The 19413-nt window shown below is 34.0% G+C and overlaps 1 protein-coding gene and 2 long non-coding RNA genes across 9 annotated transcripts; all 3 read left to right on the forward strand.

Annotated features, from left to right (window-relative positions):
- The first annotated feature begins 764 nt into the window (after nucleotides 1-764).
- On the forward strand, nucleotides 765-3320 carry LOC147391850 (uncharacterized). The gene is made up of 4 exons (XR_015183264.1): nucleotides 765-1669; nucleotides 1797-2109; nucleotides 2263-2350; nucleotides 2825-3320. It is a non-coding gene; the product is annotated as an uncharacterized LOC147391850 (long non-coding RNA).
- A 10525-nt stretch (nucleotides 3321-13845) lies between these two features.
- On the forward strand, nucleotides 13846-14470 carry LOC147391851 (uncharacterized). The gene is made up of 3 exons (XR_015182609.1): nucleotides 13846-13936; nucleotides 14035-14109; nucleotides 14201-14470. It is a non-coding gene; the product is annotated as an uncharacterized LOC147391851 (long non-coding RNA).
- Nucleotides 14471-16373: 1903 nt separating this feature from the next.
- LOC147391852 (putative cytokinin riboside 5'-monophosphate phosphoribohydrolase LOGL3) lies at nucleotides 16374-18976 on the forward strand. 7 transcript variants are annotated; one of them, XM_086457247.1, is made up of 7 exons: nucleotides 16374-16483; nucleotides 16702-16757; nucleotides 16880-17040; nucleotides 17376-17458; nucleotides 17594-17624; nucleotides 18176-18711; nucleotides 18794-18976. In XM_086457247.1, exons 6-7 carry the CDS (start codon nucleotides 18329-18331, stop codon nucleotides 18867-18869), a joined length of 459 nt encoding a protein of 152 aa, XP_086313373.1. In that variant the 5' UTR covers nucleotides 16374-16483; nucleotides 16702-16757; nucleotides 16880-17040; nucleotides 17376-17458; nucleotides 17594-17624; nucleotides 18176-18328; the 3' UTR covers nucleotides 18870-18976. The 7 variants fall into 7 exon arrangements, with proteins under 7 accessions (XP_086313373.1, XP_086313376.1, XP_086313379.1 ...); XM_086457253.1 differs by having other exon boundaries at nucleotides 16383-16483; nucleotides 18176-18676; nucleotides 18794-18971; XM_086457248.1 differs by having other exon boundaries at nucleotides 16398-16470.
- The last annotated feature ends 437 nt before the right edge of the window (nucleotides 18977-19413 follow it).

Below are 19413 nucleotides of genomic sequence, written 5' to 3' on the forward strand. Positions count from 1 at the left end.
TACCACACACTTTAACAAACGTTTTTTGTCCTACATGGGTTAGAAGTTTTGGAATGGGCTGATTTTTGGTGAGGATGATCTCTATGATTAGAAGATCATCCTCCCCAAAAATCAGCCCATTCCGAAATGTTTAGCCCCATATTTACATGTTGAAAAATTGTGGACCATTCATTTTTTGTAAACCATTTTTGATGGGGTTAGAAGTTTTGGAATGAGCTGATTTTTGGTAAGGATGATCTCCTCACCATAGAGATCATCCTCACCAAAAATCAATCCATTCCAAAACTTCTAACCCATGTAAGACAAAACACGTTTGTTAAAGTGTGTGGTAAAGCTTGTTAAAGTGTGTGGTAAAGCTTAGGGTGTTGAACGGGACCCGATAGATATATGGGAGCCGTTCGGTGCCCAACTATTCACTAGACGTTTTGTCAAATATTTTCAGGCCGTTAGATAAGACGTAGATTGACGACATAGATTGAAAATTGCAGCGATAGAGCGTTAAAGTATAAATTATTGATTATTTACAATGCCATCCTTAAATTTTTAAGGATTTAGTGCTGCATCCCTGGTTAAATAAAATATCAAAACAAAACAGAGAGTTCTGTTCTCCTAGAAGGCTGAAACTCGTTCTCTCGCACATCCTCTCTCACTCTCGTTGAAACTTTCTCCTTCTCTGTCTTTCGTTGCAAAAATAATCCTAACGAAATCCCTGCAACTCCATCTCTCTCTCTCTCTCTCTCGCTCTCTCTTGTTGCAACTCTCTCTCTCTTTCCTCCCATCACTCTTTTTATATTAATTTTGGGATTGACGATTTGATTTCTGATTTTATGAAGACAAAAATTCAAGAATTATTTAGGTTTTTTTTTTTTTTTTTCCGATTTGGTTTCCATTTAACTGATAATGAAACAATTCAAACCTACCATTGTCCATGTCATAAACCACTCTGACGTCTGTTACATTTCCATGCTCACTAAATAGGGTCTCAAGAGCTAAATCATCAACACCCCACGAATTATCTAGTCTTTAATGGGCTATAGAAACCTTGAGCAATTGTGTTTATGCGCTAACTTCAAGATTATTATTGTTTGTATGCCATTATTTGATTTTGAGTATAAATATTACAACTTTTCTTCTTTGCAGTATCCTCTGACATATTTGTTTATTTTTTTTTTTTTTGTTAGTTGAATCAAATACACTTTTTCTGTTTCTTTCTTGTTCCTTTTGTGTGGATGCTTGGTGAAGAGCTTATCCAGTATTGTTAGTATTTAGCTTATCTTTGATGTTTAATACTTGTGGTGCATTAACATTTCCTGTTGCCATCATGTGGAGTGTTTTAGCTAGAGTTCGTTCATATGTATAGTTTAGTTAGATAATAGATAGGGAATTTAGTTTTGATTTTTATGTGTTTGAAGCACAAACACCGAATTTGAAAATATTGCCATTGTGGTTTCTTTTCTACAAGTATGATGCAGTTATGCATAGCTAGCAAGTCTTATTTAGTTGGGGTCAAGAGTAATGTTCTTATGGTTGGTAGCCCCAATAAATTGAATTAATAGCCCACCAAGACTTGATAGATGTTGAGCATACAAACAGGAAGGTTTCTCAGGAGATGTTTGACATTATTATTCGTGAAGTAGTTGAAGAAATTGGAGTACTTACGCACTCTCTGGTAAATTTACATGACTCATTTTTGGTATAATTAATCATTGTTATTTTATCTAGTTACTTTTATTAATAATCTATAATAATTACCGTATCTTTTTATTTTTTTATTTTTTATGTGATCTTGTATGCAGTTATTGGTTGGAAATTTGATTGCAGTTAAGTTTGGAACTGATGGTGTGGCGACTATAGGCCCAGGTTATGCTACTATGGTGGTTGTATGCATATGTGTCTATGTGTCTGGGTTTGCGTGTTCATGGGTCCGTTGGGGTGGTTGGTTCCTAGTGATATATTTCCTTTAGAAATTCGATCTGCTGCTCAAAGTGTCACTGTTTGCAGTAAATATGTTGTTCACCTTCTAGATTGCCCAAGTGTTCCTTCAAACTTGAGTAAATATGTTGGTGTCGATTTGAACTCCAACAGATTCAACGAAGGATGTCGTAGCAAGTATGCTTTCTGTACTCTTTTCTTTGTTTTTTATTTGTGTTTTTTTATGAAATTCATTCTTACAGCTCTCATTTTTGTTTTTGCTGATGTCTTATTATTTTCAAGAACTATCTGTAAGAGAGATATACTAATAGAGATGGAAATAAATGACAGAATTGTTGATGTTGACAACAATCACAATGATCCTCAATTGTGTGCAACCTTTGCTTGTGATATTTACAAGCACTTGTGTGCATCTGAGGTACTAGTTCTTAACTTAGAGATAATGTAATTGTTGTTGTTGTTGCTCATTATGTAGTTTATCATGTATTGGTTTCTATACATATTCCTAATATGCCATCTAGACCTGTGCCACATACACCATAGAATATGCTTTCCAACTTCCAATATGTACGTGGTTCACGTGCAGGTGGTATTAAATCTCAATAGCACTCCATTGATTTTAAAATCAGAGACAACTCCCTCTAACTTTTAAATTATACAATGTGAATAGTTTTCTAAAACCATTATAACCAAATTCTATGGATCAATAGCTAATTTACAATCTATTGTACATAGATGTTTTTAAACTTCTTTCTCATGACAATGTTAAAGTAATTTTCTATGAGAAAAAATTACTGTTTAATAGTGGGAACATAGTGAGTTTGGAAGAGAGATTATTTTTTAGTATAGGACTGTAGTTGTGAACACTATTTTTAGGCTTTTTTTTTTCCAGGTAAATCAAATAATGGAATTCAAAGACCAGTCACCGAGATGGAGGAGGTATCTACCCCTAGACTTATGTCATTATGGAAACTTGCAATTGAATCAAGCAAGGCATTACTGGTGGATGGCATCAAGCTTGGGCTAGATGCTCTTCTAGAGAAGGTTGAGGCATTTGAGGGCCTTTCACAGGCCACATAACACTCCTACCCTACATTGATTTTGTCAAATGAGGATGATGTCAATAGCTCAATTACAAATGCTGATTGTGATGAAGATGAAGACAATGTTGGTGATTCATTTGAAGAGGCAGAGACGTCATTTCCTTTGGGATCATTGCCAGTGGATTCTATCACTGAGGGGCTCACCTATGAATGAGATGTAGAAATATTTCTCATGTATGATGAGTTCTATTGGCTCATCTCATCTTGACAAATTGAAAGTTGAGGATTCAAAGCACATAGAGGGGAGGGTTGTGTGAATATCGGTACATGGAGTCATTTGAAAGTGTAGAACAGTAAGAAATGTAATCCAAAAATAATTTATATTGTACATTCTTATTCTTTTGTGTTCATGTTTGCTTACCAATACCCTCTCCAACAAGGAAATAAGGAAATGTGAAAGAGGGTTTGTGTTCTTGAAATAATTAAGGGAAGAAAATCTTAGACAATACGACCAGAGACACTCAAAACATGGGGACTATTTGTGCTGGAGTCCCTCAATATTGGAGATGTAATCCATCAAATCATCACATCCATTCTAAATAGAGGTAGGTTAATTTAAATATATTATTTTCAAAATATCAAAATTTAATTATTTAATATTCATTGTCTTATTTGCATGATTATTTTACTCCAAGGATTTGAGGCAATAAGAGAACAATAGCCACACAAATAATCCAAATAGAACTTGTCATTGATTTAATAATTGATAAAATGAATACCTAGTTTATTTAATTTAATAGGCAAGACCTATGTTACCTAGTTCATTGGTTCAAATTTAGGTTCGGAGTCCGTGGTTCGCCAATCTAAAATGAACCCAGTTCGTAATGCTAGGTAGAGAAAATTCATTTTTGGTTTCCTAGATCTGTTCATTAGCTTGGTTTGCTTGTGCATATGTATAATTCAAGTATAACAGTCATAATTACAAAAATAATATTAAAAATTCTAAGTTAAATAGAAATAATTTCGTAAAATATTCTAAATTTAAAATATGAACATTGAAAAAAGATCAATTACAAAAATATTTGGTTCGTTGATCCAAATTGGTGGGTTCACTGAATTTCATGCTTTGGTTCACTGAACTCAATGTTTTGGTCCGTTGACCCAACCAAAATTTGGTGGGTTCATGGTTCGCTTGATTTTACGAACTCGAACCATACTACGATCTGGTTCACTTTGTATTTATTTGTAGTTCTCTAGTAGGGGCAAGGTAAGTTGGGATAAATCTTTACAAGTGGTCAACATGGGGCATGAACTCAAGACCTCTTCTTTTTTGAAAGGATGCCTTGGTCACGTTGGTTAAAAATAGTCCACTTTATTATTGTAATAATTAAATATTTTTCTCTTAAAATCAATAAATTGCTTTGTTAAATGTAAAATCTAAATCATTCATCCAAGAATACATGATCAAGTAATAAATAATGTTGAAGTGACTTCAAACTAGAATCTCATGTCACACTTTTTGACGTGAAAGTATATGGAAACCATAGATGCTTTTCATCGAAATACGAGTGAAAAGCATCTATGGTTCCTATTCACTTTTACATCAAGATATGCGATCATGTGAGGCTCTAACTTGAGGCTACTCCAGCACATGGTTTCAAAACTCGTTCGAGATTGAGATGTATCACCCGAGTCATCTCGGTATCAGGCATAGACGAGGTGGATGGACAACGCAATTTCTCGTCCGAGGTGACTCGGTGTCTGTAATGCACGAGACAAGACGCGAAACCGAGTTTTCAAACCATGCACCAAAACGATTATTCACACTTTGGTTGACACGTCGCATTAATGTTTCCAAAGGGAAGTGGTTCAGTTTCAGTCACGATCCGCTTCCAAGAAAATAGGAATAAGGTCTACGTAGTACAGTTTGATTTGATACTAAAAACATTCCTTCGTCCAATATCCTGCTTGAATTTTCTAAGCAACACCTCTCTCTGATAAACTTTCGTATGTTTCTCTCTCTGGCTCTCACTCACGCGTAGTTGCTTGGTAATTTAAGCTTTTTGTCTGTCTGTCACTACTCAAAGAAGCCATCTTTGACTCTTTCTCTCTACTCTCTAGTCTCCATATACTGAACTTTCAGTCTCAGTTTCTTCTTATCTCTTAACAAAATCTACACTTTTTCATCAAAACCAACACTTCCCATTTCAAAAAACCAAGGAAATACTGCAAAAAAAGAAAAAAGAACAAATGGTTGGTCTTGACTTTGGAACAAAACCTGGACCGCAATTGAACCCGAAACTTTTGACCCAATTTTGGGTTTGGCAACACCCCAAACCAAACCTGAAAATTCGGTTTAGGTCGGGTCGGGTAAATCCGAATGTACACCATAGGTTTAACATTGACTGCTCTGGAGGAGGATTTCTATCAAATTGTATACTCCGAGATACGTGGCCACTCCTAATATCAAGAGATGAAGTTTTTTACATCGTAGAGAGAGTAAATTTTTTGTCCAGATTCGTGACTAAGGTCAAGTATCTACAAGATTTTGTAATTTTCGAGATATATTGTCAAGGTCGACATTCCAATTTCAAAGATGTGGATTCCCCAACTATAATAATAAGAGTAATTTTGACATACCCTTCTATTTTGGTGAATATTAGATATACCCCTTCATTTTAAAATTGATGAAAGTATCCTTGACTTTGGTCTTTAGCAAGAAACTAACATATAGGTCACTCTTCCTTTGAAATTACTTGTGTTTGCACATGAGGAATTTGATGGAGGAAAATTTAGGACTTCAAGGTTCGAATCAAGATTCAATCTCTTTTAGACAATTTTCTCCTTTACTGGTAAGATCCATGATACATATAGGATCTAAAAACAATTGATTTCAGGATACAGAGAAGTTTACACTCAAGTTGTTAAAGCGGATTATGTACAATCCGATTTAACCTAGAACTCTCAAAAAATATTTAGAAATTGAAAATGTCAAATTCTTAAACTTGAAAATTAGATAATATAGAAATTTTCAGTGAAGAAAATAATTTTTGGTTGAATTTTTATAGTTATTTTTGTGTCTATTGACCAAGAGATATGATTTAATATTCTTGATTCAGGAGCCATTGAATTGCGTCTGATCCCAGATTTAACGATCTAAATCGCACTCTATCAAATGTATGTGTCTCGTGTTTTATAATCAATACTTATTAGTTGAATCTGTGTGATCTAACGATTTTGATCGTGTCTGATAGGTCACCACTACATCATATTGCGGTTTTGGCAACGCCCCAATTGCGCTAAAAACGACTGCTAAAGACAGTCGTTAATTGCGACAGTTGTTAGCCGTCGTTTAAGTGTCGTTTTCAACGAAATAAGGAAATAAGTAAAATTTGGGGTGCCAATAGCCACTCTAACGAATTTTTTTTATTTATTTCAGACCATCTCTCTCACTCGATTCTCTTTCTCTCTCTTTGTTTGTATCTCGCTCTCTCCATCGAATCCGTCGCTCTTCTCACTCTCTCTCGAATCTATCTGTCACTCTGTCTTTCTCTCTCTCTCTCTCTCTCTCAAATCTATTTCTCTCTTACTCGACGCTATCCCGATTTCAATAAGTTTCAAATCATCTTCTTCTAAGTTTCGATCTAGAAGGTAAATCGATCAGAGTTTGATCGAAAGACCTGCGCTCGATCTCTCACTACAGAATCTGTGATTTTGATCGTATTTCGATTTGCAATCAAATTTTGATTTGCAAGTTTAGGGCAGAATCGATCGGAGTTTGATCGAAGGTTTTAGTGATTTGTTCGATCTCCCTCCCTTTGCTTGGTTTGTGATCGAATCTTCATGTATGTTAAAGTTTTTTATTGAATCTCTGATTTTCCGTAATTAATTTAGGGTTTCAAATGTTTTCTTCAATGTTAAAGCATGTTTTAGGGTTTTGTTTGGTTCTGTTGCAAGCTGCAATTAGATCCCTTGTTCTTAACAATAAGATGGAGTTTTGTTATGGAGTTTTATATCATGATCTAGCTCTTATATCTCTTTAATTTTAGTTTTGAACATGAGTTCTAGCCTTTCTTACCCTTCTTTAAGCTCAATTTTAGATTTGATTATCTTTCATTTTCATTAATTTGAGATCTAAATATGCCTCTTTTTCTGAAAATTTTAGAAGATCCATTACTTTTTTCAATTTTGTTTGCAATTTTTTTTTTTCTTCAATTCCACTCATTAACATTGGCTCTACTCAAATTCAATGGGATCTATGTCATTTATAAACAGATGCAAGAGCTAGATCTGATCTCAAATAAGAGATGTAAGAGAATATATATGAACCAAAACTCATCCAAATGATGAACTCAACCTTTATTATGTTTAGTCGATTTAGTTGACTTTAAGAACATCATTATTCAAACAATGGCCCCACTACACCTGCATATCTTTCCATATCAACCATTTGTTTGACACTTTTATGTAATTAAAATTGCATTTAATTTTGTACATGGACTGAAAATCAGACCGAAAATCCCGAAAAAAAAAATACTTAAGAAGATGAGAAGAAGATCAAAGGGGGTTCCAATAATCCTTTGTTAGAGTATCACACTCTCTATATAATACTCCCATGGAACATAGTTGATGACATATGAACTATTTGTAGCATGTGTTTTCTTTTTCAATAGTTAAGAAATCCTCTAATTCTCAGGTAGAATGTAAAATCAGTTTCGGTGTGGTTGAAAAACTTGATTTTGGGATCTGGTCTACAGGTACCAAATCCAGTTTGGGTTGGCAGATTGTCTCTTATATGTGATGAGTTGGACTAATATATGCTATAAACACAAAATCTTATTTTATGTTTCTTTAAATCATTAGTATATGAGAACAATACAACTTTTACTTATAACACGCCAACCAATCTACATTTTCTTTAGCCAAATATATATGTCTCGTTTATACAAAGCAAGTAAATATTTCTAGTAAGATTGAAATGATCAAAATTGTCATGACTTGATGAGTTGTATAATTTAATTGATGCATGAACAATAACTAATGTGTAAGCTGGTATTGGATTCAAGCAATAAGTGAGTCTGGTTCACATGGAACATAGTTGAGGACATTAAGGATCTTGTTCCACCTCTGCACCTCAGCTAAGTTTAAAAACAACGCCTTAAAAGTTTCAGGAAAAACGAAGTGTAGGGCGTTGCAGAGTTCTTCCTGATCCTTAGAACTGTGGACCTTCAAACATGGTTTTAAAGAGATTAATTTCAGGAGACTAAAAATTTTCCCTTGGATTTAATGAGTTAAACTTTTATTGCACACTTTCTAGAAATTCAAAAGTAACCAAGAAGGATTTGTGGTTTATTAGGTCCATCCGAAGATGGAATAAAACAGAGTGCCAGGTCAATAGAATAACTACTACAGGAGTTAACATAAGTTGAAAACTTCCTTTAGATTCCACCAGGGCAACATCCGGACCAATTTCATTCTCTTGGGTAAGGCATGGCTAAGATTTCAGTGATCGAAATGTCATATTCGCTAATGGTAATTATAAGACCATTTCGGCAAAACTATTGACAACATGTCTACACATACATTTCTAACAATTAGTTCATCAAATCATTTCATTAGGTTGACTAGATATCACAATCATAATTCCTCCACGTAACACATCACCAATCACTTATTTTTCACTTGGATGGCTTTCACACAGATGTTGAGTTTCATTATAAATCTCTCCCTCTGTATGTCTGTGTAAATAAGTTTCATTAGAGGTGGTGTTAATATAAAGGAGAGAGTTTGTTAATAACGAAGGTAAGTGACCAATGTTACTTTAAGTTTAACTAGTTTTGGTATTTATTTTTGACCACTTATGAGCTATGATCTTCCCCTTAAGCTTACACTTGCCTTCACTAGAACTCCTATATATACCGTATTACCTCTCTCAATGGAATCCATTCACTTTTCATTCAGTCTCACTCGAAGAAACAATACTCACCTCACACACACACACACACACACATAGTCTCCTCTGTTTTTCCTTGTTTTGGGTATTAGTAGGGGTTGGTGGTGGGCATAACTGAGGTCTGAGGGCAGACCAATCTATCCAAAATTCCAGATTTGATTTGAGTTTCTTGACTGTTGGAAGGTGTGTCAGTTTGTATTTTGGTCCAATAAGAAACCTCTCTCTCTCTCTCTCTTTGATATTTTATTTACATAACTACACAAATTACAAGATCATTTAATAAAATGTAGCACTCAATTTTTGAAGATGAGATAAGATTAAGATCAGTTAAGTGTTGTTCTCGTTACCCTAAGTTTGGGTAATATATTTTCATACAATAACTCACTTTATGTGGGTTGTTTTCTTTAGAATAGTATTTGATATTTTTAATTGTTGACATTTATTTTACTTTATTTTACCTTTATTTTAGCTTTTTATTCATTTTTTCATAAGAATAAATTTATTTTTATTTCCATTCGTAGAAAATGTCTTCCTCGTCTACGCCCCTAAGTAAAGAATGGATGATGACACCAAGACTATCTGTTGAATACTTAGAAGGAGTTAATTCGTTTTTTAGATTCATAAGAGATAATACCCATAAGTTGGGAAATGATGATTGGTATTGTTATCCTTGCGTTAAATGTCGTAATCTTTTAGGAGGAAAGAAAACACTTAAAGATATTCATACACATTTAATATGTGATGGTATAGATACTTCCTACACGACATGGATCTATCACGGAGAAATCCCCATAAGTGATGTCAATATCGATATTGGTCTGTCTACTAGTAATCGTAATGAATATGCATTCCCAAGAATGGTTAAAGTTAATGACGAAGAAGATGTTCAAGTTCATGATGATTCACCAGAGGATATTCAATATAAGAAATTGATAGAGGATTCGATGCAACCTTTATATCCGTCTTGTCGAATTGAGAATACAAAATTATCTGTGACAGTTGATTTGTTGAACATGAAGGCTAGACATCAATGGTCTAATAAGAATTTCTCAGAGTTGTTACAATTAATTAAAAAGATTTTACCCGATGAGAACACTTTGTCAGATAATACTTTTACTGTTAAGATGGTCAAATCTTTGCGTATAAAGTGCGAGATTATCCATGCATGTCGTAACGATTGCATACTATACTGGAGATAACATGAAAATAAGGATAGTTGTCCTACGTGTAGTGAAAGTAGATGGAAACCGATAAACGATTTGAAATCGAAAAACTCACGTTTACCGTGGAAAAAATTAAGATATTTTCCATTAACACCAAGACTACAAAGAATACGATATATCGTGGATTGCAAAGAATATGACATGGCATAAAGATGTAAGTTCAGTACTGAATGAATTAAGTATGTGTCATCCAAGAGATTCTTCCTGTTGGCAACAAGTAAATCGTAAGTGGGACACATTTGCTGTTGAAGCATGTAATGTTCGATTAGGACTTGCAACAGATAGATTCAATCCTTTTGGGAACAATAATAATTCTTATAGTTGTTGGCCTGTTATGATTGTCCCGTACAATCTTCCTCCATCCCTATGCATATGAAAGGAGTTTACAATGTTAACATTATTGATTCCTGGACAAAAAAAGGTCCTGGATACAATATTGATGTTTACTTACAGTCATTGATTGTAGAATTGAATGAATTGTGGTCTAGTGGAACAACAATATATGACTCTCATAAAAAGAATAATTTTACAATGAAAACAATTTTGTTGTGGACAATACATGATTTTCCTGCGTATGGTCATTTGTCTAGTTGTAGGACTGTAGGAAAGTATGGTTGTCCTGTTTGTAGCGAAGGGACAGAGGCATTGTGGCTAAAACATGAAAAAAAATTTGCTTATATGGGACATAGAAGATTCTAACAAATCCAAGACATATTTTTAGGAGTCAAAAATTACAATTTAATAGAAATAAAGAACATAGTAAACATCCTCGGCGTTTGAGTGGTTTTGAGGTATTAAAAAATATGAAAAATATTCAAACAAAATTTCGAAAAGTATCAGGCAATAAACGGAAAAGACCTGTAGATAAAAATGAATCATCTGCATGGTCTAAGAGATCGATATTTTTTTATTTACCATATTGGAAGGTACGTTATAACTTTTTTAAAATATTAATGATTTATACTATATAATAATGGTTGTAACTAACATATAGTATTTCATTCCTATAGGATCTACCTATTCGTCATAATTTGGATGTAATGCACGTGGAGAAAAATGTAATAGAAAATCTATTTACAACAATTATTAACACGAAGGATAAGACTAAGGATGGTCTTCAAGCTCGTCTAGATCTTAAGGATATGAGAATAAGAAAAAAATTGTGACTAATAGAAAAGAATGGCAAGTTGACATACCCGGAAGCTCCTTACGTACTATCTCGACGGGAAAAAGAGCTAATTTGTATGACTTTGTATAATTTGAAGGTTCCTATGGGGTATAGTGCAAACTGGAAACATAACGTGAGCTTAGAGGATAACGAGTTAAAAAATTTAAAGTCTCACGATTATCACATTCTCATGCAACAGTATTATCAGTGTTGCTGATGCATGCATTCAAGACACATAAAGCTTTACGCGTTGCTATTCGACAGTTATCGGTATTATTTAATGTCTTGCGTTCGAAGGAGATCATCTGTGAAGAACTTTGGAATATGAAAGAACGCATTGTGAAAACACTATGTGTGTTCGAAATGTATTTTTCGCCGTCATTTTTTGTTTCTATGACACGTCTTGTTGTGCATTTGGCAGAGAAAACCCAAGTTTGTAGACCTGTTAGATATCGATAGATGTATCCCTTTGAAAGGTATGTAAAAAGTTTTACATTCTGTATATGTTTCTATATTATATTAATAAGTTTAACGCCAAGTTCTAATATTCGACGACATATATATATCAGGATGATGAAAACGTACAAACGATACGTACTATATCATACATATCCAGAGGGGTCTATTACTGAATGTTTCCTCATGGACGAGGCAATGATGTATGCCATGAATTACATGCCCAATGATAGAAAAGGATGCCAAAAACAAGTATGTGAAAAAATAATGGATGTTGGTAGTGAAGGACCCTATCCTATTGATAAAAAAGGAAAGGTTTGCATTCTTGAAAATGTTCAATACCAACAAGCACGTAGATGAGTACTTCGCCAATCGCCTGAAAATGCTGAGTGGGAAAGGTATATACAATTTGATCTTCTTATAAACTTGAACATTATGTTAAAGATTATATAACACATTCACGTTACTTTCATGCATAGGAAGTATGCTACTTATATTCAGAGCCACACATTCGACAATCAAATTCGGAGAAGAAATTTAAGACAAGAAAAGACAATGGATTACATTCCTTGGCTCAGACAACAATTACAAAATGAACCAAATTGTCCTCTAAAAAGACTTGTTGATGGGTCGAAGTTTGAAGACATTTCATATAGTGCATATTCAGTAAATGGATATATTTTTTGTATAGCAGATTCAGAAATGAATAAAACAACACAGAACAACGGGGTCTCTATGAAAGTCATAACTAGTTTTAGGTCAAGTGTCATGGATACGAATTTAGTGAATAAAGAAGTCACTTACTATGGCATTGTGAAACAGATTCTAGATCTTGATTATCATGACTTTAGAGTTACAGTATTCTATTGTGACTGGATATGTAGTTGATCCAGAAACAAATTTGATTTATGTTAATTTTAAAAGATTGATGAAAAATACAAGAGAACTGGTGAGCCATTTATTCTTGTTTCTCAAGCAACTCAAATATTCTATTGCAAAGATCATAGTAAACCTACAGATGATTGGCATGTTGTCTTGGAAGTTCCGAAGAGTTTGAATCGAAACATGGACTCTTATGAAGTCCCCTTTGTATTTGAGGCAAGAATGAATGAAGATGTTTTAACAACAACATTACAAGATGATATCATAAAAGACGATAAAATAGAAAATGATGATTGACAACGCTTGTGATCAATGGTTAGACATTTTGTTTATTTTTAACAAATCAATTTTATATGCATGTTAATTTTAATTATAAATGTATATAGTTTCTTATAATTGTTGTATTTGTTTGACAAGTACTATGTCAAGCGATAGATCATCTACATCTAATTCTCATTGGTTTACTTCTCAAAGTATGTTATTAATTGTTGTGTTTTGTATTTCTTATTAGATGTTTGATTTTGTAAATCATCGACTATTTGTAACAGGTGCACATATTCCTATGAAATTTAGTATAGATGGGCATCCTATTAGGTAAAACTCAAACAAATTATCTACATCTATAGGGCGTGCTGTGAAGACTTATGTATCGTCGATTTATGTCAAATGGAGCAATGTGCCCAATGATTTTAAAAATCAAATGTGAGAAGTTATAAATGTGAGTTCTTTTGTCTATTTGTTCTACATATTTATTATTTTGTTTATTTGTTATGCATATTTTAACCGTTAATTTAAAATAATTTATCTTCCTTGCAAAATACATATGCTATTTCAGATGAGAATAGAGAATGGGTCCTTAAAAATGCCAATATCTTATGGAAAGATTGGAAAAGTTACCTTCGTTGTGAGGTATATGATAAATATAATACGGATGCAGAAAGAAAAATTCATATACCTCCATACGTAAAGAAAGAAGATTGAAAAATTTTCGTTGACGAGTGTTCAAGACCCGAGGTGCAAACATTGAGACATAATGGGAAAAAAAGCTAGGAAAGCACAAAAGACTACACACACTTCAGGTCGAAAGGGACAAGTAAGGATTGTCGAAGAGTTGGTAAGTTTATACTATAAGCATGAAATTAGTAAACATATTAATTATTTCTAATATATTTACTTATCTTATTTACAGAGAGAAAAAAATCCTAATGGGGAGATCACAAGGACAGATGTCTTTCTTGCGACCCATACTAAGAAGGATGGGCTTGATAAACAACAACTTGTAAGAATAATTAATTAATTTATTCATTTGATATTAATTGCACCTAGAAATTATTAAATTAAATATTATTTTTTATTTATTATTCAATTAATTTGTAGGAAGCGATTGACAAGATGATTGATACTGATCCCTCTAGTATACATAGGGATTTGGACCATGATCCAGTTGCAACAGTATGTGCATTATTTAAACTCTTAATTAATCTATATAATGTCTCTTGAAAGTATTAACATTACTTATTTATTATTATTATTATTTTAATAGATTTATGGTCGTGATAATCGAGGTCTTGTGCGAGGCATGGGTCTCGGTGTTTCCAAAACCTCCATGCATTATACAGCTCCATTAAAAAAAGCCCTAAAAGATCAACAAGCATCACATCAAACATTCGAGGCTAGCTTGGAGGCTAAGTTTAATGCTAAGTTTGAAGAGTTGACAAAACGACTACAAGAGGAGTCTAGAGCACGCAAGTTATTAGAAGAAAAATTACTTTTTTATACCCAAACTGGAACACTGATGCAACCTTCCTTTAATATTGGAAGTTCTTCTAAAGTATAAATTTTAATTTAATTAAATAATAGATTTTATTCATATTAAATGTTTGAATTTATAAAATATTTATGTTGCATCTATTGTTTTGTAATTTTATAGGCGAGACACGATACAACACAGCAAGATGCACAATCAGATCGATCAACTGCGCAAACAGCTAGAGGCCGTTGTAAGCTGCTCCGTATACAAAAGCCGTTTGATCCTATTACCGTAGGGAGAGTGACATGTGTGTCTGCTACTGATCTAGATTGTTACAATGTCATTATCGATGATATCCTTGTTGAGAGCGTGGAACTACAAAATAGAGAGGGAACTTTTGATGATTTGACAATTGGAGATGTCACTGAATGGCCCAAATTTAGGACACAATTTTATTGATGAAGAAATGGAAAAAAGGTAATTTAATTTCGTATATATAGTTGCATTATTCCTTATTAAGAAGGTACACTTGTAGAGATGCTTCCCAAGAAGTTGGTTGCCAAGAAATGACCTTTTGTTGCTTTGTCGATTGTCTGTCTTTATCACTTTTGGGTTAATAGTGGTTTTGTGTGTTATTTCTTCTTCTATGGTAAACCCATAGCAATTAATAAAGAAATTGTTGACACAACAACTTATTCCATGATCCCACAATAATGAGAAGAAAAATAAGTATGTAGTGATGATTGATGGCAGAGGCAACTTAATATTAGTGATGATTTATGGATAATCCCAGATCCTATATTTTTGACAGCAGAAGCTTCATCAGTAGGGGGCTTTTATCCTTTTTCGTGCCATTACAGTAAATTTGTAAGAGCCTGTTTCATCTTCTTCACTCGTGCCATCCATTCTAACGGTTTCATCTCGAATGAATCGATTTTTCAGAACCTCTTGCATTAGTCCTTTCAAACAAAATTCGTCTGAAATCACTGATGAAGATGAAGAAATTGTTTCGACATTGCATCATTCGTCTTCGATTCAACTTGATTCGTCAAAGAGTACCGATTTGGTACAAGAAGAAGAAACCATTAATGGGATTATTTCTTCTGAACAAGAGAAATTCAACGTGAATGGGAGCATTTGGATTCAGATGAAGGAGATTGTTCTGTTTGCAGGGCCTGCCGTGGGATTGTGGATTTGTGGTCCTCTAATGAGACTATTGATACAGCTGTTATTGGGCAGGGGAGCTCTGTTGAACTGGCTGCCCTGGGTACCAATTCTTGCTTGAAAGTTTTTCTTTTACCATTTTGATGAAGTTTTTCTCATTATCAGTCAAAAAGAAAAAAATCTCGACTATGTTAATTTGTTGTTGACATGTGTGTAAATAACCATCCTTATGTGTGAGGAATTCCATTGTGCTCTATTTTTTCTTTCGTAAAACACTCGATGATTGGACCTAGGGAGGTGATGGGACCATATTTTGAGGCTTTGCGTTGAACTCCCTTCCCTTCAATAATAAACTTTTTGGAAGGAAGAGAAATCATAGGTTCCATTGATGGATTTTATTTGCTTATATCTCTTGAATAGGATTCAATTTGGCCACTCTATTTGAATGGTTCTTCACATAATTCTCACTTTGCTAACTTGTACTTGAAAAGTAAAATAAAATGTGAAGTTCATTTGTAGGTAAGTGTTAATATTACATTGTGTTTTGCTTATTGGAAAAAAGAAAAATTACTGTGTTTCACTGCTCTATCGAATTTTACTTGGTGCAACTGGTTTGTTTCTCATTTATCAACTCTCACTTTAAAGAAAACCCATTGTGGGGAAACCAATTAGTTCTATGGTGGTAAACAACCATCTTTAATCATGTAGTTCTTCCACTTTTATATGTTATATTCCATTGCGTTACTTCCCAGGTATTGCTATTGCAGGATAAAAATGAAGTACAACATAAGATATCCAGCGACTAGTTGACTTTTTATTTTTATTTTTTATGTTCCTCTTCAGCTTTTACTGGGCCAAAGAATTTGCATATAGTACCAGCTGCAAATGCATACGTCCAGGTTTATTTATCAAGTAAACCTTTTATCAAGTTGTTTTACATTATGCGGCAAATCTGCTTTAGAAATAATCAGGGTTGACTTTTTCACCTCTAAAATGAATGTTAACTCTCCGTCTTTTATTTTCTTTTGATAAGTTACAAATCATTTACTTTGTGTCACAAAGCTGCTTTTGTGCTCTCTTTTTTTTTTTTTCCAGTCTTCTTAATATATTCACTGTTATTTTCTTGGTAGATTCGAGGCTTAGCATGGCCTGCAATTCTTGTTGGCTAGGTTGCTCGAAGTGCAAGGTATGAATATTTAATGTGGTGTTTTATTGATATATTATTACCTCTACCATGTCCTAGCTATATATTCTCATAAGTTAGTGAAGATCACTTTCGTCTATGCTTATTTTCGCTTTGTGCTGCAGGTGTCTTTGAATGGATAAGGTTCTTGACATGAAAAGAACTTCTAAAGCCATCATTTATAAAACTAGTGAATCCTGTAGTGCCCCACTAGCCTGTTACGTACAATACATATACTGCTCCAATCCAATCACCACAGGCATATTTCCATCCAAATGGACCTCTGGTATGCCCTTCACACATTTGGAAATTTACTAATACATGTTAAGGTTGAAATGTCCCTTAAATTCTGAAAGTGAACACACTTATATCCATCTAAATTGCAGTATGGGCAACAGATGATTCTAGGCCATCCCAGGAAAGTTATTTTAAATGATTTTAAGGGTTTTGATTAATGGGTATTTGCTGTTTTGAATTGGGTTCCTCTTCGTTTTTCATATTTTGGGTTGTAAGTCATATATTAGTTAATTAATTGGTAGTTTTTGTGTATTTCTTTTGATTGCTTTTGTGAAATCTTTTATGGGTTTTTCTTATAAGTTTAATGAGTATTGATTATTACAGGTGAAAAGGAGAATTGATTTGGTTTATGGATTGATGGGTTTGATATCTCAGATAGTTTATGATGGTGGCTGCCATGTTCTTGGGTAACTAAGAAATATCATGATGGTTGTATTTTTCATATAAATTTAATAATGAAACCAAGCTATGGACTTTTGGCTCTTATTAAAATGCTTTTTTTTGTTGTTAATTTCTGGTTGTGGTTTATCTCTTACATGCAGGGCCATTTCAACAGCTCTTGTACCTATTGAGGTATGTTTTGAACTACAAAATGTTCTTGAATTTTGATTCAATAGAGGTTTTTATAGATATCTGATCAACCATCTCGCCTTAACGTTCTTATTATAAAACTTGATTCTAATCCGTCGAATTTCAATAATTTTATGAAAATTACGAGTCGTGATCCAGAGCGGTGTCCCGTTCCTATAGTAGGCTATTAGCCACATACAGTGTCTACTTGGCACCTCTTGGTTGGAGATTAAACACATAGGGCTGCGTGCAAAGTAGAAAATGGTTTGGTTAGGAGTCGATGTGCTTTAAACTCCAACCAAGATGTGCCACATAGACACTGTTCCTATTCTATAGGAACATGACACACCTTACTTGACCCTGATTCTAAAACTATGTGCGGGCTGAGTATTTCTACTGTCATAAGCTGAATCAGTGATTGTTTAGAAAATTTAACAAAAAATATATATATTGAGCATGTGTGAAACCATTGTTGAATTACCTCAGGATATACCACTGTATAATGACATGGGTTATATCGTCTCTGCTAGTAAAACCAATTTTGATATTTTCAGGCAATGGAGCAGAGAACGAAATCACTAGATAGAGGAATTCATACTGACATTGCTGGAAGTATGACCAGTGTAGAAGAGACGCCTTTCTCCGAAAACTCACCTCTTTAGAAGCAAGGCAATGATAACCTTGTCTCCGATAAGGACAACATAATAATGCTTCCAGAAACAGATGGAAAATCAGTGAGTTTACACCATTTGTACGAAACAAAATTGGCAGCATTGATAAGAAAAAACAGGACTCTAGAAGGACAGGTAATTGCTGCATTGGCAAGCAGAGAAGCTGTGGAGAAGAATTTATCTTCTGTTATTAAGAGTAGACAAGACACGGAGAAAAAGATGTCTGACACAGTGAAGGAAATGGAGTTGCTGAAAGAGAAGATGGCAAGCGTAGAGCTTGCACAAGAAGAGGCCAACCGCCTATCAAATATCATTCACTCTGACAATGTACGACTTGAACATGATGTGGCTTTCCTCAAGGCAGTTATGGATGATACTCAAAAGGTGTGCCGCTGTTCACATTCTTATCTGCCCTTCCTGTAACTGGGTTTGAATTAGTAGCTCATATTGTTTTAGTTTTGATTCGTATTGAACCGGTACTATTGAATATATGTAAAATAGGAATTGCATTCAACAAGGGGAGTCCTTGCAGGAGAAAGGGCTAGAGCTTTCCAGCTACAGGTATGAGTTATATTGATCTGGTATTCATGGATAGAGAAAGTAGGAATGATAGTGAGGGATTGGGCTCAAAATGAGGTTTTGAGTTATTCATTTGGATTTTGGCAGATTTTGGTGGTTTTGTATTTCAGAAAAATAATTAAAAATGACCCATTTTTTTTCATTTATAAATTTAGGAAAAAATGTAATTTTTTTATATTACAAAATAATAATAAAAAATGACTGTCTGTGACAGTCGTTTTTTTCGACTATTACTGTCGTTTTTACCGACTGTCAAAGACCGTCGTTTTTTTTCGACTATCGAGGACAGTCGTTTTTTGCCGACTATTTTAGACTGTCGCAATTTCAAAATAACTCATTTTAAAACGACCCCAATTCCGACTCATTTTTCGCGCATTATGACGTAGTGCACTATTTGATCTAACGGATCCGATCGTCCCTAATCGTACACCTATTATGAATCAACATACCTAATTGATCCTGATTGGGTACTAACTTGATCCAGCCCACTTGACCCATCATACGTGACAGATCAACAACAACCGTTGAATGATTTTGAATCT

This window comes from Akebia trifoliata, chromosome 11 (genome assembly GCF_017979445.1).
Source record: "Akebia trifoliata isolate Shusen 1 chromosome 11, ASM1797944v1, whole genome shotgun sequence".
Lineage (NCBI taxonomy): Eukaryota > Viridiplantae > Streptophyta > Magnoliopsida > Ranunculales > Lardizabalaceae > Akebia > Akebia trifoliata.